The sequence below is a fragment of the Orcinus orca genome, chromosome 1, assembly GCF_937001465.1.
Source record: "Orcinus orca chromosome 1, mOrcOrc1.1, whole genome shotgun sequence".
In the NCBI taxonomy this organism is placed as follows: Eukaryota; Metazoa; Chordata; class Mammalia; order Artiodactyla; family Delphinidae; genus Orcinus; species Orcinus orca.
The window spans coordinates 187,724,998-187,740,936 of NC_064559.1; the positions used below are offsets into that span (position 1 = coordinate 187,724,998).

General features: G+C 59.8%; 1 protein-coding gene across 20 annotated transcripts in view; it reads left to right on the plus strand.

Moving 5' to 3' along the window:
• Positions 1-632: 632 nt before the first annotated feature.
• ADGRB2 (adhesion G protein-coupled receptor B2) overlaps positions 633-15,939 on the plus strand; it is a 36,109-nt gene continuing 20,802 nt past the window's right edge. For 18 of the 20 annotated variants that reach the window (XR_007478400.1, XR_007478407.1, XR_007478405.1 and 15 more), the window contains exons 1-2: positions 7,073-7,407; positions 7,579-8,383. Coding sequence is in view for 16 of the 20 variants with exons in the window: in XM_049712161.1 (XP_049568118.1) it covers positions 7,309-7,407; positions 7,579-8,383 (904 nt within the window). In the remaining 4 variants the exon portion in view is untranslated. Of the gene's footprint in view, positions 782-3,639; positions 3,883-7,072; positions 7,408-7,578; positions 8,384-15,939 lie in introns of those variants that run through there. The other 2 variants (XM_033422313.2, XM_033422307.2) reach the window with 2 other exon arrangements.

Here is a 15,939-nt window from a genome sequence, read left to right on the forward strand (position 1 = left end):
CAGCCCTCAGGGCCCCGAGACTCTGGCTGCGCGAGATGCCTTACGCCTGGGATATCGCTGGAGGGGTGTCGCGGATCGCCTCAGCCTGCGGTCCAGGAGGCCGAGGGCGGGGCGGGGTCTTACCCGGGGCTTCTCCCGCGCCGGCGCCTGGGGCCCAGGGCGGGGAGGGGGAGGGTGCGCTTGGCTCGGCTGGAGCTGTTCCCCCTTTAACAGGAGGCGGCGCGCGTCGCCCCCACCCCCCCGCCCCTTCTCCGGCGGCTCCTCGCGCCCGGCCCGGCGCCCGCCTCCTCCCGGGCCCGGCCGGCGCAGGCGCCGCGTCCCATCTCGGCCGTCACTCGGCCCCGCGCGCGCTGCGGGAACCGGCCGGAGCGGCCGGAGGAACCCGGTTCGGCGGCGGCAGCGGCAGCGGCTCTCGAAGACGGAGGAGGATGCGGCGCCGGTTTGCAGAGCCCGAGGCTGCGGCCGCCGCCCGCGAATAGGAGGCGGCGCGCAGCGCGGGCGGTGCTCTGGGCGGGGGAGTGGGGAGCGGGGGGGTGGGGGGCGGCGTGGCGAGGAGGCGGCGGCAGGAGCCCTCGCCCGGCCCGGCGCCCGCCCGCCCCGCGCTGCTCCGCGGCGCCTTTTCTGCACCCGCCGCTCCGCGGAGCGGGAGCCTCGGCCCTCCGCGCGGCTGCAGCGAGCTGCCCCGCGCCCCGCCAAGCCCCCGCCTTAGGGATGGCAAACTTGCGCCCCGTGGCCGCCTCCGCCAGCGCCGGCTCCCGCTCCTGCTTCTGACGGCGTCCAGGTGAGTGCTCGGCCCCAGACCCCGACCCGGCCCCGCACCGAGCCCTCCTGTCGCGGTCCCGATTTCCGCACCGGCCCGGACTGGGGGCGCTCCCCCAACCCACCTCTGCTGAATTCTCCCCCGCCCCAACTGAGTTCGTTCAGCATCTATTTACCCACTCTCGTCTCTCTGGGAACTAACAAGCCTGGGGCCGAGGTCCCCTTCATCTCTGGTGAGTCCCTTTTCTGTCCCCCTCCTCCTTACCCATCTCTGCCAAAACCCCTCGCCCCCGCCGCCAGTCCTTACCCACACCTACCCCCATCGCTGTCTCGAGTCTCTCCCTATCTAAGCCTGGATCCAGGGGTGCACCCCCCACCCTTGATTAGAGCCCCTGTCTCCAACCTGCAGCTCGCCTGTGTCTCCCCCCTTAATTCCCCTCCTCGTCTGGAGCCGGACCCTGCTCCTCCCCTCCACTTTATCTCTGCACAGAGTCCTTCCTGTCCCCGTCCATGCCTGCCTATAGTTACTGCCTTTCCCAGCGCCAGTAACCCAACCATGCTTCCCCTCTTATTTCTGTCCTGATCGCCCCCTCCCCCATATCTACCCGGAGTCCCGCTATCCCTCGTCAGTCTCTGCTGCAAGTCCCCTCCCCCTCAGCCTGGACTTGGGGCCGTGCTCCCCATGTCTGCTCTGAGCCCCCTCCTCTCCAGCCTGGGAACTCGACTGGCCTCGCATCCCTGCCTCCCTTGTCCATCTTTGGTCGGAGTATTTCTGTCCATCCCCCATCCCTCTCCTCCCACCCCCAGGGCATAGAGCTGGGCACCAAACGCACCCTCCCGCAGCCCCGGGGGCTGGCATGATGCGGGGGTGGGGGAGGGCAGGTTGTAGGCCGTGAAGTTGGCGGCCACTCCCGCAGTCAGCTCGGTCCGAGGGAAGTCCTCCGCGCCACGGCCAGTGCAGAGCTGGCGAAGGGTCTGGTGCCCTCGGGGGGAGGGGCTCCCGGGCCAAGAGATGCTGCCCGCCTGCCCGCCTCGCCAGCTGCCGGCCGGGCCCCTGGGCGTCCTCTGGCGCCCCCTGCCCGCAGCCCTGGACCCACCTTCCCCTTTTCCTCCCGCGGGCAACCCTAGATTTCCGCAGCCTGGCTGCGGGGCGCTGGGAAGTCCCTGGGGAGAGGAGGCGGGTGGGCGAGGCCCGGTGCCCTCTCTTGCTAGCCGTGCCGGAACAGCCCTGGTTGTCTGGCCTTATGCTCCGGGGATGAGGTGTGGGGTGGGGTGGAGGGCTTATCCCAGCAGCAATTCAGGGCACGGACCAGCAGGACTGGCCCCTGGATTTGAGGTGCTCTGGTTGGGCTTGTTTGGGCTTGGGCAGGTGTCCCCAGGAAGCCTCTATCTGTCTACCCCATGGCAGTACCCACTAGGTGGTGGGGCAAAGGTGGGCTCTGTCTGGCTTGGGCATGGATAAGGAAGTGGGGGAGTCCACTTGGCCCTGAGACAGAGCAGGGACCTGGGAGCATCCCATGAGCTGCCACAGGGGTGAGGGTCAGTATGGACTCTGCAGGGCATGCCCTGGTTTGTGGGGGAGGGGGGGCATGAGGGAGGGTCTTCTCTGGACCAAGATTGACAGATTTCCCCCCTCTTCTTCCCTTCTCTGCCTTCTCTTCTCCTTCTCCTCCCCTTTTCTCTCTCCCTCCCCCATCACTCTTCAGAAGGAAAGAGGTCCAGCCTGGGGTGGGTGTGTGCAGTAGGCATTTCTGTAACCCAGAGTGAGGTCCCAGCTAGTCTCTGCCCTCCTCCCTCCCCCCTAACCCCCAGGTAATGGAGCTGAGTAGTTAGGAACTCAGCTTTTTGTTGGATGACCTGGGTTCAAAAGCTGTGTGACCTAGGCAAGCTATATAACCTTTCTGAGCCTCAATTGGCCCTCCACAAAATGGGTCAGTGATAACTGCCTCATATAGTTGCTGGGAGAAATGATATTAGGTTGTTTGTATAGAGTGTCTGGCACCCAGTAATGCTCAACAATGATAGGTGTGTTGGGCTGTTTCTCTTCAAGGCCAAGGTCAGGCCCCTCTCCACTCCACTCCTAATCCCAGAGTAGAAATGCAGAACAAGTTCTAGTGACATCGCTCCAACCTCCAAGATAATAAAGCCAGAGACTAGCTTCAGGTCCAGAATGGGTCCAGGGAGCCTGTGACCGTTAGTCTCTCCCCTCCCTCACCCATCCTTCAACACCCCACTAGATTCCTCCGGGATCAGAGGGGCATCAGTGAAAGGCCAAGGCCTCTGAGGGAATGGTTCAAGTGTAGAAGCTGGGGAAGTGGAGGAACCAAGTCAAGGTCCCCAAAGGTAGGCTGCTTCTTGGGGGGGGCAGCCCACGTGGGAAATCAGTCACAGAGGAGCACATGGGGCACAGAAGAACCTCTACCCCCATGAGGAGAGATGCCAGCAGGAACTTTCCAGGGCAGTTAGCGCTCCGGGTCAGAGTTAGGCGGCGACCTGGCCAGAGGGCCCCAAGAGTTTGAAGAAACCTGGCTTTGGCGGGCAAGGGGGAGAGAGGAGCCTCGAATTCGTGACGTTCTGCTGGCCTGGAGGCCCTCTGGGCAGTGTGGCTGGGCCTGGGTCTCACCGGGGAGTGGTAGCCTCCCAGCCTCCCGCCTGCCGGGGCAGCCCTGACATTGGGGAACAAAAGCTTTCGGTTCCTGTAGCAACGGCGGCTCCAGCTGCTGCAAAGTTCCGGGGAGGCGGGCGGAGGGCGGCTGAGTCACCGACCCCTCCCCCGCCGCCCGCGCGCACGGCACCGCCCCCCTCCCCGCGGGGGGCTGGGGGGCCCGCATCCTAGTGGTGTGTCGGAGGCCCCTGCCCCCCTCGCCAGACGGAGAGACACTCTGCCAGCCGGAGAGGGAGGGGCTGCACTGGGGAGGTTCGCCCCCTTCCCTCGGTCCGGCCCACCAGCTGCCAAGGCTGGATGGAGGGTGTGTGCCTTCCTGGGTGGCAGAGCTCCGGGAGAGGGGTGCTTGAGGACCCCGTCCCCGGCCGATGCAAGGGCAGGGGACCTCGAGGCCCGGGGGTCCCCGCCCGCGTGTCGGTCTGGGCTCCGCCGCGCTGCGAGCGCCCGGGAGGCGGAGGGTGAGTGACGGGCAGGCGAATTGGGGCTGCCAGGTGGATAAACGCGACGGATGTGCGCACCGACGCGCCCCCTCCCCCACCCACCGCCCCTCCCCCGCCCGCGGCCGGGGCTCCCGGCTCCCGCCGCGCGGCGCCTCTGCTCTCAGCTAGCGGGAGGCTAGGGGTCGATCCCAGGGATCCCGGAGACCCAGCCCTTGCCCTGAGGTGCCCCTCCCCGCCGCACTACGTCCTGTGCCTCCTCCCACCCCAGTCTTGTTTTGGCCCTTCCAGCTGCTGGAAAGCCTCGGAATTCCTCACCGGTGCAGAAGGGAAGCCCAGGCCTGTGGGATCTGGGAGGAAAGGGGCACGAATGTGTTTGGAGAGAGGGTGGGAGTCTCAGGTTTGAGGGGCGCAGGGGGGCATGCGGTGAAGGGGGCCTGTGGCTGGAGGAGGGGGATCCTGAGACTGAGATTGAGCTCCTCACCTATCTCTTCCCAGAGAGGTCCTGAGGGAGGTGGCCTACTGATTATCCTTTCCATCAGCCTCCTGACCCAGGAAGTTCTTGCTCAGAGGTGACCTCCATACCCCTCTTGTCTAGCTCTGTGCGTGGAAGGGTCTGTGGTCTTCCTGGGCTTGCAGGTGGCAAAGCTACTCTGAGGTTTAACCCAAAGAGCCTTCAGAGGTACCGACCTCAACTTCAGCAGGAAACAGGAGAGACTGTGAGCTTCTGAGAAGAGGGAGGGGGAAGGGGAAAGGATGGTGTGAGCGCTCTCCCCGGGGCAGGCTCTGTGCTAGGAACTCGCCAGGAGGCTGAATGAGAAGGTTTATGCAGTCCTGAGGGCAGGGATCATGTCTCTACTCCACAGAGGGGGAAACTCAGGCTCAGGGAGGCTAATCATGGCTCGTAACCACCTGAGCTGCCTGTGAGGCCAGGATCCTTCTAGGTCCCTTCCCAGGGGAGGCGGTCTCTGACTCAGCTTGGAATTGGGCTCCTTGCCTTATCTTGTGGATGGAGACTGATATAAAAAAGGGGCCCCTAGAAGGTCTTATGTCACAGCAGGAACAGTGAGAGTCACATACACCCAGGGTGTAATTCCAGAGTTGATGTGAGGGGAGGTGTCTGAAGGAGACTGAGTGGAGGACGGGGCTTGGGCAGGGTTTGGGGGTGGCTCAGTTCTGGAGAAGCCAGGCTGTGGCTCTGCGGGATATGCACCTAGTGCTTCTTGATGGGTTGGAGCTACGGACTAGGGAGCAGGGGAGGCCCAGGAGATGGGGCTGGGGGCCCGAGCCCTCAGTTTCAGGAGCACCAAGGAAGGAGCAGCAGATCAGATCCTGCCTGATGCTTAGCTGTCATATGCTGAGCTTCAAACACCCAAATACCTGTGTGTTCACACTAGAGAGTATATTTGCATCTCTGCACGTGTGTATGAGTGTCTGGCTCTTGACAGCCTTGTACATGTGAGTGTGCGCACCTCGTGTGCATTGAGTTCACTCATCTGTGGTTTACCCCGATCTCTGTGCATGTCTGTGTGCATGTGTATCTCTCCACAGGCAGAATGCCTGGCTACACACGTGTCTGCATCCGTGCTTTTGTGTGCATGTCTGCAGGGCACAGGGGTGTCGGTGTGTTTGTGCGTGGAGATTCCCTGCCCTGCTCTAAGTGGGGGAGACAAGGCCAGTTATAATGAGGCCCCACCTTGCCTCCACTGAGCTACGGCCATGGCCTGAATTTTGCAGCCTGCTTAGAAATAATTGGGGGCAGCGGGGGGATCGGATGTCACTCATCATGAGCCGCTGGCTTCGCTGGTGCTGCAGCAGGCTGGGCAGGCTGAACGGTCTGGCAGTCATGATGTGGGGTGGGAAGGCCAGGGGTCTGGTCCCTTTTCCAGCTCTGTGCGGGTCAGAGGAGACACAGCCTATACTGGCTTCTGCTGAAAAACTCCAGGCAGGTCTTTGGAGGAGGGTGGTGTGGCTCCTTCCTTGTAAACGCGCCTGCCTAGAGCCTGCCTCTCCACCCCGCTGTAGCTCAGGAGGGGCAAATGTGCATTTGCGCTTGGGGCTTGGGCCTGGCTCAGAGTGGCAGCACGTGGGATCTGGGCCAGCGAGGAGTTCCCTGGGTGCTGCACAGGAATTGGAATTCTGGGATTCTCATTCCTTTCCCACCCACCCCACCCCCCACCTCTGACCACTCTTTAGACTCCTGAACAGCCATGGGAAAACCTGTCCCTGGGGAGCAGCTGTGTCCTGGCACAATCTAGCCACGCCCTGTGAATTATCCTATGTTTGGGATTCAGTTCCCAGAGTGTGAGGAGCAGAGAAGGGGACAGAGCAGGAAGCTATGGGTGGATGCGGGAGAGCCCGGGCTGGGGCCTCAGGTCCTGGACTCCAGTCCCAGCCTGGCTTCTCTGAGGTGATCTTGAGCAGATTGCCTCCCTTCTCAGAGCCTCATCTTTTCTCCTCTAATGCGGAACAACCAGGCTCTGGGGGCCCATCCAGTGCTGTGAGCTATGCTTTGGGCGTGGAGGAGGGAGGGAGCGTGGACCCCGCCTGGGGGCAGGGCTGGAAGCGGGGCTGAGCCTGGGCCCTACCCTCCACTACCTGGACAGCTGGGGCGGAGGCTGTGGGCAGTGGCTCTGCCCTGGCCTGGTAGGTGCGAGGCACCTGCAGCGCCCCCCCCCCCAATCCCTTGTCCACTCTGGCGTGACTGCTTTGTGTGTCTGTCAACTTGGGTCCTGGTTGCCCTTCCACACCTGGAGTACATGCACAGCTGCTGGGAGCTCAGCTTAGTGCTTTGGGGGCAGTTAGAAATCAACGGACGCTGGTCTCCACTCCTAGGAGCTTGAAGACTCATGAGATGAGTGAGCTAGCCCTGGCGACATAGCAAGGGCTAGTGGTCATGATTGGGTGACGCAAACTTTCAGGAAAGGGCTGTGGGAGCTAAGAGGAGGGAAATGGCTTGGTGGCCTCCCCGGGGGTAGCAGGCCCTGCGCCAGGCCTTGGAGGATAACACCATGGTGGGAGGAGAAGAGGGGTTAGAGGGGAACAACTGCACCCATTTTGCAGATGCCTCTCCCCCTTGTTTCCAGCAGGAAATCCACAGCAGCGATAGTCATGACGTTCACACTTGCGATGCCCTCCCATGGGCATGGCTCAGGCTGTGCTCAGTCCCCAGCACACCAGCGGTAACTCCTCCCCTTTCTCTCCCACTCAGTAAAGCAAGTGAGTAAGAATGACATTGTTCTGGGAATAACCTTGAATTGCTGTGATTTATAAAAAAGCAAATCGTTGTCAAACATCGCTACTTCGACAATTACCTCTGGATTATGTGTGCCACGCCTCACAGCTGATCACGACACATTGCGGCTGAGAGCAGCAGTTCTGGAGGGTACAAGTTGCGTGGTGGGGCCGGGGCCGGATCTGAACGTCAGGCCGAGATGCTGGTGGTTGATGGGACCGATGGAGGAACCACGGAATAATAGTCACAACTCATGTTTCTTAAGGGTTTACGAGATTGCAGACGCTCTCCTCAGGGCCTTCATTTCTCAAGTAAGGGGCTCAGAGACGTCAAGTCCCTTGTCTAAGATCACATAAGTGGACCTGGGTGACTTAAAAGAACATAGTCTTCACCGCAAGGCCCACGACCTGCAGCTAGCCACAGGAGATTCAGAGCCCATGCTGGCTGCGCCTGGGGCCACTGACCACTGTCTCTCTCCACAGGGCAAGGGACATAGGATGACCCCAGCCTGTCCCCTCTTACTATCTGTGATTCTGTCCCTGCGCCTGGCCGCCGCCTTCGACCCCGCCCCCAGCGCCTGCTCTGCCCTGGCCTCGGGCGTGCTCTACGGGGCCTTCTCACTGCAGGACCTCTTTCCTACCATCGCCTCGGGCTGCTCCTGGACCCTGGAGAACCCGGACCCGACCAAGTACTCCCTCTACCTGCGCTTCAACCGCCAGGAGCAGGTGTGCGCCCACTTTGCCCCCCGCCTGCTGCCCCTGGACCACTACCTGGTCAACTTTACCTGCCTGCGGCCCAGCCCCGACGAGGCGGAGGCCCGGGCGGAGTTGGGGCGGCCAGAGGAGGAGGAGGAGGCTGCGGGGTTGGAGCTGTGCGGCGGTTCGGGCCCCTTCACCTTCCTGCACTTCGACAAGAACTTCGTGCAGCTCTGCCTGTCAGCCGAGCCCTCGGAGGCCCCGCGCCTGCTGGCGCCCGCAGCCCTGGCCTTCCGCTTCGTCGAGGTCTTGCTAATCAACAACAATAACTCCAGCCAGTTCACCTGCGGCGTCCTGTGTCGCTGGAGCGAGGAGTGCGGCCGTGCGGCTGGCAGGGCCTGTGGCTTTGCCCAGCCGGGCTGCAGCTGCCCTGGTGAGACAGGGGCCAGCCCCGCTACCACCACGCCTCCGGGTCCTCCTGCTGCCCACACCCTGTCCAATGCTCTGGTGCCTGGGGGCCCAGCCCCACCTGCCGAGGCCGATTTGCATTCGGGGAGCAGCAATGACCTGTTCACCACAGAGATGAGATATGGTGAGTCTGAGCAGGGCCCAGGTGAGGTGGGTGTGTCTGGAGGGCTGATGGTGCCCATCTTGGTGGATACTGGGCCACTCATGTGGTTGTTCACCAGTGTCTCCACTGGGTCCAGCCTTGTCCCGGTGTTGGGGTCACCAAAGTGGATTGGGGTCAGACCTCCCTCTTGACGAGTTTGCAGTCTGGGTGGATGAATGGGGGCATAGACCCCCATAGACAATGCAGTGTGATAAACCCCGGGAGGGACCCCCTACCTGGGCAGTCAGGGAAGGCTTCCTGAAGGAAGCGATACAGGAACAGAGATCAGAAGGACAAGTGGAAGCAAGCCAAGCTAAAGGAGTGGAGGGCATTCCAGGCAGAGGGAGCAGCGTATATACAGGCCCAAAGCTGGGAATGACGGCGGCAGGCGCTGGTGCTGCAAGTTGACAAGTGTGCCTGGAGGCTGGAGTAGGCAGGGCACAGGGACGTGTTCCTGCCCACGTGGGTCAGTGGTTTTTGGCTGTGGCCCCAGGGTCAGGGCAGAGGAAGGCACAGAAGAATGTGCCTGGGTGAAGAGGCCTGAGCTTCGAGGCTGCCTTGGAGGGCTGGCCTGGCTCAGCTCCCAGCGTCCCCTGTCTCCCCCGCTCTGGGCCCACGTCTTATGGGACCAAGGCCGCCAGCTGCTAGAGCTTCCTGCTGACTGGGCAAAAGCTCTTCAAGCCCTTGAGTCCTGCCTGCTTCTGCTCCCACCCAGCTCCCTCAGCCACCGCCACCTTCTGCCGACCCTCCTTCCTGCAGCTTCAAGGCCCCAAGATCCTTGGCCGGGTCCTAAGTGTCTGCTGAACAGGGCTGGGCCAGGGACTGGCCAGGGGGCCCAGGACGTCGGGCTGGGAGGGAGGCAGATTTGGGATCTGGTTTCCAGCTCTGGTACTAACAGGGAGTTCCCGCCCCTCTGGGCCTCAGTTTCCCCATTTGGGATAACAGGTGCTCGCCTACCATTGTGAGGTTGTCACGCAGGGGTGGGTCAGAGGGGCATCTGGATCTGGCTGAGAGCTTTTAAAGAACACAGGGGCTCTCGTGTGAAGGCTGCTAGGAGTACTGGAGGGGGATGATCTGTTCCCATGCCTGCTTTGGAGACAGAACCCGAAAGTTGGGAACTGTCTTTGTTACGTTGAGTAGATCCTTTTTTCTGGCATCAGTTGTTTTGTCTGTAAAACGGGGAGATAGCCCTGGTTTAATTAGGGGAGGTGTTTATAATGACAGTATCCTCTCCCAAGGCTTTGGGGAAGAGGCTTCTCAGCCTCCCTCATGAGACATCTGGCATCACACCCATCCATGGCAAGTGCCCAGTAGCCTTGTTCTGGCCTCTCCCCTAGGCCAGCTTGGCCTCTCACAGCAGTCGATGAAGCCATCCGAGTGACAGCCAGGCCCTGGGCAGGCTATGGGCCCTGGAGGCTGGCCTGGGATTTAGTGCCTGCAGGAAGAAATTGAATTTTGCTTCTTTGTGGAACATCGGCGGAGAGCGCCAGGCGTATATCAGGAGGTTTATGGCTGTTCCTGCCTGGCCGCCACTGCCTGTCACTCTGTGGGGGCCTCCCCCATTGTGCTCGGCAGAGGGCGGGTTCTTTTGTCTGGTTTTCTCTGCGGTCCATCAGCCCAGTGGTCCACAGTGGATGGAGTGAGGCTCTGCCCTCCTGGGTGGGCACCATCTGGGCAGGCTGCCAGGTGGAGCACAGAGCCAGGAGCAGCCAGCTGGGCTTGGCTGAAGTCGGAAGCGGGAGTTGGTTGGTAGCCGGGGTGTCTTTAGGGGTCAGAGTGGGCTCGTGATGGGAAGGGCACCATCGTTCCCACCATCATCAGAGCCTCTGCAGAGGCCTCTGGGACTGAGGATGGGTGGAGATTAGACCCTGGTTGTCCCTGGGCGTGAAGCCTGGTATCTTCTCTGAGTAGGGAGCCCTGGGCTCCCAGCTCATGCCCCTTGTCCTGCTTGGCATATTGCCAGGCTGCTCCATGGGATGGCCTGCAGGGAGGGCTCTTGTAGGGAGTTGTGGGGGGCAGGGGTGGTGGGGAAGTGGCGTCGGCCGTTGGCTCACAGGGCACACTGGTGCCCAGAGTTGGGCTGGCACAGCCCCTTCCTCTCCCTTGGCAGGCAAGAGATTCTTCCTCTTTGCCACCTCTTACCTTCTGCCCACCCTCTCTGGGGCAAGAGATGATGGGCACACGACTCAGTTTGTTCCATGCGGCGGGGGCATCTGAGGGCCAGTGGCATCTGAGGGCCTGGAGCACTCTGTGCCTGGTGGCAGCACCACCTTGGCCAAGCCCTTGGCCTCGCCTCCATGCTTCCCTTCACCTCCTTCCCACTGGGCCAGTTGGACACGTACCAGCTGCAGGAGAACTGGCTGGCACATGGAGCTGCCAGCTTGAGGACAAGTTTGGTGGGATGGTGGTGAACAGGTGAGATCCTCATCCCAGCCCCTCTGCCAGGCACTGGGGTAGGGGAGCTGTGCTCGGCTTCTCTGGGGCGTCCCAGGTAGGATCAACGCTGGTGGAGCTGGGTTGGTACTGGAAGAGCCATGAGGCTGGGAGCGGAGGGCCTGGGCCCGCCTCAGAGCTGAGTGCGTTTGACAAGAGGGTACAGACGCCTGTTAATTTCACGCAAACTGCCTTTGATAAATCTCTTGTTATTTTTGGTGAGTTGAGCCATAAATTTGTGCCATCTTGCTGCCGCAATCTGTTAAGTGGGGGGAGAGGAAGAAAGGGAAGGAAGGCAGGAAGGAGCTCCATGGAGGACAGGCACGGAGGCTGGCTGAGGCCGGGGCCGGAAGGCAGGTGGTAGAATTGGTACCAGCTCCAGAGCCAGCTACAGGGAGCCGGTCGCCAACCTGCAGTTCCTGCCTGCTGACCCTCCAATCCTGAGATGTGGCTGTGCGGGGTGACATCTGGGAGAAAGTGTCCTTCACTCTTGCAGCCCCCTCCCTCCTCTGCCACACTGCCTGCCTCCCCCCAGGGGCACTGTCCCACCCTTGGCTGGTGGCTACTAGCCCACCATCTCCATCATCCAGGCTCCATTCCAGAGGCATGGGCACCAGGTGACCCTGCGGTCCCCTGAGTGTCAGGCCTGGGAGGCAAGAATGGGTTCAGATCCCCCCTCTGCCACTGCTGCTGTGTGACTTGGACAAGGCGCTACCCCCTTGGGGCCTCAGGACCCCCCGTTGTCTGTGTGTCACTTCCCTGATTCAGCCCCCAGGGACTCCCCAACGTGGCCCAGACTCCTCAGCCTGGCATTCCAGTCCCGCCCCTGACCCAGCTGCCACCTGCTTTCCCTCTGGTTCTCTCCCACCCTTTCAACTGGGGCTCCTACTGGCCCCAGAACCCCCTGCTTTCTGGCTTCCCTGCCTTTGCTTGGGCTGTTTCCCTCACCTGGAATGCCCTTTGCCCTGGGTTATCCTTTGCCCCATCCTTCCAAGCACAACTCAAGCCCTGTCTCCTCTAGGAAGCTGCCTCTCACCTGCCTGACCCAGTCCTCGATTGGCTTTCTCCTTGACCATGGTCTGGTGACAGGAAGAGAGGCCCTACCTTACCTGACTGTTTGGGGTGCAGACATTGGGGAGGCAGGGCCTCTCTCAGAGTGGGGTGGGGGAAGACCTAGCACATGTGGTACGATTCCTAGAGGATCCTTCCAGCCCAGATCTCTGCTGCCAGAAATCTGTGTGCTCCATCATGGGATGGGGAGTGGGGCACAGACCACCCCACCCCCCACCCCCAGACATCTCAAAGGGGACTGAGTCCCAGCCCATCCATCACACACGTCTTCATTTCTTTATCAGAATGGAGTTTACACCAGGCCTTCAAGTGGCTCTGAGTGAATGAGATCCGAGGTGAAGCAGACACACCTTCTGCCCTCTGGTGGGGGAGAGTGACCACTAGTGTACAGTGGTGGTCAGGGCCACAGGCTGAGGTCACCCAGCCTCAGGTTCAACCCCTGACCCCACCACTGACTAGCTGTGTGACGACGGGCATGTTTCCTCATCCCTATATCATCACCTATAAAATGGGGATAGTGGAGTTATTCTAAAGAGTAATGGTGAGGATTAAGCAAGAGAATTTGGGTTAATGCTTAGCACAGTGCCTGGCACATGGTAAATCCCTGGTAAGTAGTTGTGTGTTGTCATAACTCAGTGTAATAGGTATGAATGTATGTGCTGGATGTCAAGGGAGGAGGAAGAGTGAGGGATTAAACCACAAAGGGGTGGGAAGTTGGTCTAAAGAAGGTGATTCTGAGTTGGGTTTTGAGGAGTGAATAGGAATTCACTAGCCTGTGAATTTTTTTCTTTAAATCGAATCGCTTTTGAAATTTAATACATTAAAAAGAAATTTCATATCATCAATGGAAAAAGAGTATCACTTATCTGAAATAGAAGATAACCAGAGAAACAACAAATTCTAGCTAGACGCTCATCCCTCCTCTCAATCTGTTAGAAAGGGAAATTAGCACGTACTGGGGATGTGTTAAAGTCTCAGACTGCACGGAGACCTTCTTTCTCATGCACTTGGAAGGATTAAAAGTGAGCTGGCCATATAATTTATCATCTGAGCCGGCACATTTTCGAGGTTATAAATGGGGGGAGGGGGTACTATTAATTCCATCAGGGTGATAGGCCTAAACCAGACTATCCCAGGCAGATTGGCAAATAGTCACTCTACTAAAATGAGACCTGGAAAGGGGATCACTTCCTCAGTCCATGACCCAGTGTTATTTTATGGCGCATCTGTGAGCCTCCCCAAGTCATTTCCCGGTGCAAGGGGAAGGGCTTTCAAGGTGAAGGAAGCAGCCCGTGCCAGGGCGTGGCGTGTGAACATGCTGGGGACAGCGGGCTGTGGTAGACCAGCCTTTACCAGACGGTAGCCCCAGTGGTGGGAGATGGGGCCAAGGCTCTGACTGCTGCACCCAGACACTGGGACCTCACCCTGCTGGCCGAGGGCTTTAAGGCAGCAGGAAGTTGGGCAGCGTGGGGGAAGAAGGATGAGTGGGACGCGGTCCCTGCTCTCAAGGAGCTCCTGGCTATGTGGGGGAGGTGGCAGAGACCCAGCTAGCTCTGTTGGGAGGCTGGGCAGATAGGCCAGCAGCCTGGGGAGGAAGTCATTGGAAGGGGACTGGCATTCTGGCTGGGTGTACCCAGTTGCATGGGACTGCACAAGTAGAGTCTAGAATTTACAAGAGCCACCTTCCTCTGCCCTGGCCCCCCTGGGGTCCTGATGTTCTGCTGGGGCTGGGGAGCCATGGAGGGACATGACAGAATGGTGTTTCAGGGGGATCAGTTGGTGCCTACTTGGGGCTCTTGGGCCAGCCTCAGGGAGGATGCAGAGACCCTGGGGAGGGAGGACTGCTTTGTAAATTGCACTGCTCTCTCCCCATGGAAGTGGTGATTATCATGGTTGTTTTTAACACATTCATGACAAAGGAGGCTGAGGGGGCTGGACTATGTGGAGTTTGGGGGGCAGGGTAGCAGGTGTGTGCAGTCCTGCTCAGATGGCAAAGTGCCTTTGCCCACCCTGCCTGCCAGTGTCAGGGGTGAGACCAGAGTGGTCCTGTGTGGTTGGGGTGGAGGAACCCTCAGGGATAGTTGGTGTTTGCTGAATGCCTGTCTTGTGTCTGGCAGCTCAGAGCTGGGCCGTCTGTGCAAGAGGTCAAGGGAGATTGAAACCCTCCCTCAGGGGCCAGGAGAGGGATTAGCACAGGATACTCACAGCTATAGCAGAAGAAGGGACCTGCACACCCAGACCTCTGTGTAGTCATCCTAGGGAGGCTTCCTGGAGGAGGTGGCATTTGATTGAGGTAGAGGAAGGGCGTTCCAAGAGGAGGGAACACCATTAACAGATGAGTGGAAGGAGGAAAGCATTTGCATGTTCAAGGGATAACAAGAAGAGAGTGGCAGCTCCTTTCATTGAGAGTTTATTATGCTCCAGGTGACCCATCTCTCTCATCATTTAATTCTCATGATGAATTAGGAAGTGTCACCTCTATTCTCAGTTGGAAAATTCTAAGCTCAGAGAGGTGAGGCGACTTGTCCAACGGCACACAGCAAGACTATGCAGACTTGGGGATCAGACCTGCATTTGTCTGGCTCCCAAATCTACGTCCTTCCCACTGACCCACAGGGCCTCACAGTTTCGCTGCCTGGTGGGGAGGGGAAAACAGGACTGGACACGTCAGCAGGGACCAGAGCATGCCAGGCTCGGAGGTTTACTGTGGTGGTAGCAGTGGGGAGCCACTGAAGGTTTCTCAGCAGGCAAGCGTGTGGGGCTGGGCTTCCAGAGGACCACTTTGGAGCCTACAAAGGAGAATCAGTCTCGCTTGGCAGAGGCGGGGCATAGATGCTCAAAGGAACAATTAGGAAGAGGTGTGAAAACAAGAGAATAGAGGCAAATATGTGGGGGGCTGTGGGGAGGCGGGGGAGTAACTCGGGGTCCCATGGGAATCAGGGAAGCCGTCTCTGAGGAGGTCCAAGTTGAGTTGCATTTTGTCAGAGCCAGCGCAGTTCAGCATAAAGTGGCCTCTGCAATCAGGCAGGCTGGAGTTCGAATCCCACATCAGCCTCTCTCCAGGATGAGACCTTAGAGCCTCATTAGTGCCTCATTAGTAAAATGGGAGAACCTGCCCTAATGAGGATTAAATGAGGTAACGTAGAGCATGCAGTGACTGGCACATAGGAGGTGTGTAGTAAATTATCTCCTGCAGGGTTATTCAGAACAGAACAGAACAGTTGAGAGTTCATCCAGGGTTGAGCGGGGAAGCGGGTCCCAGGCAGCAAGCAGACAGGTGGGAAAGCTGATGGGTGGTGGGGCTGGGAGCATCAGAGTCCCTGGTCCAGTCAGCTCACGGCGCCCACTGAGTGGGATGCTCAGGAGGTCTGGGGGTGCTCACACCCCTTCCTGGACCCCTCCTTGTCCTCTTGGCCCATCTTCCTCTCACACCTGCCCTGGTCTGGGCCCGGAGCTGGCAGGGGCCTGCACGTGGTGTATGCTGAATAAACGTTTGTTTCAGTGGCTGACACCTCTGGTCTTACCTGTCTTCTTCCCCAGCAGGGAGAACTGGCTTTCCTCAGAGGGGAGTGGGGTGGGGGTGGGGAGGGGAGGGCAGTCAGTACAGGCCCCAGCTGTGTGGCCTTGGGCGTGTCCCTTCCCCTCTCTGGTCCAGCCCAGGAGGCTAGGAGAGGGGCTCAACAGCTGGACCTGGGACATGTTCTGATTTTCAAATGGGGTGGATTCTAGAAACCACCACTCTGGTTATATGGCGGGGCTGGCCAGCAAGCGGGTGGTGAGTGGTCAGTAGAGGACGGGGGCACCAGAGGAAGCAGTGTGAGTCCACGACAAGCAAGTCAGGCTGGTCTCTCACGTGGCTGCATTTGATGGGCTTACTGGATGCCAGGCCAGGGATGGGAGGGGTTGCCACCCACAACAGTAATGGCCAAGACGCCAAAAAGGAGCTGGATTTGCAACAGGTCAAATGGCATCTCCAGAGCGCTTATTAATAAATGGATGTCAAGCTTGGGGTGGTCTAGGTGGCGGGCTGCAGG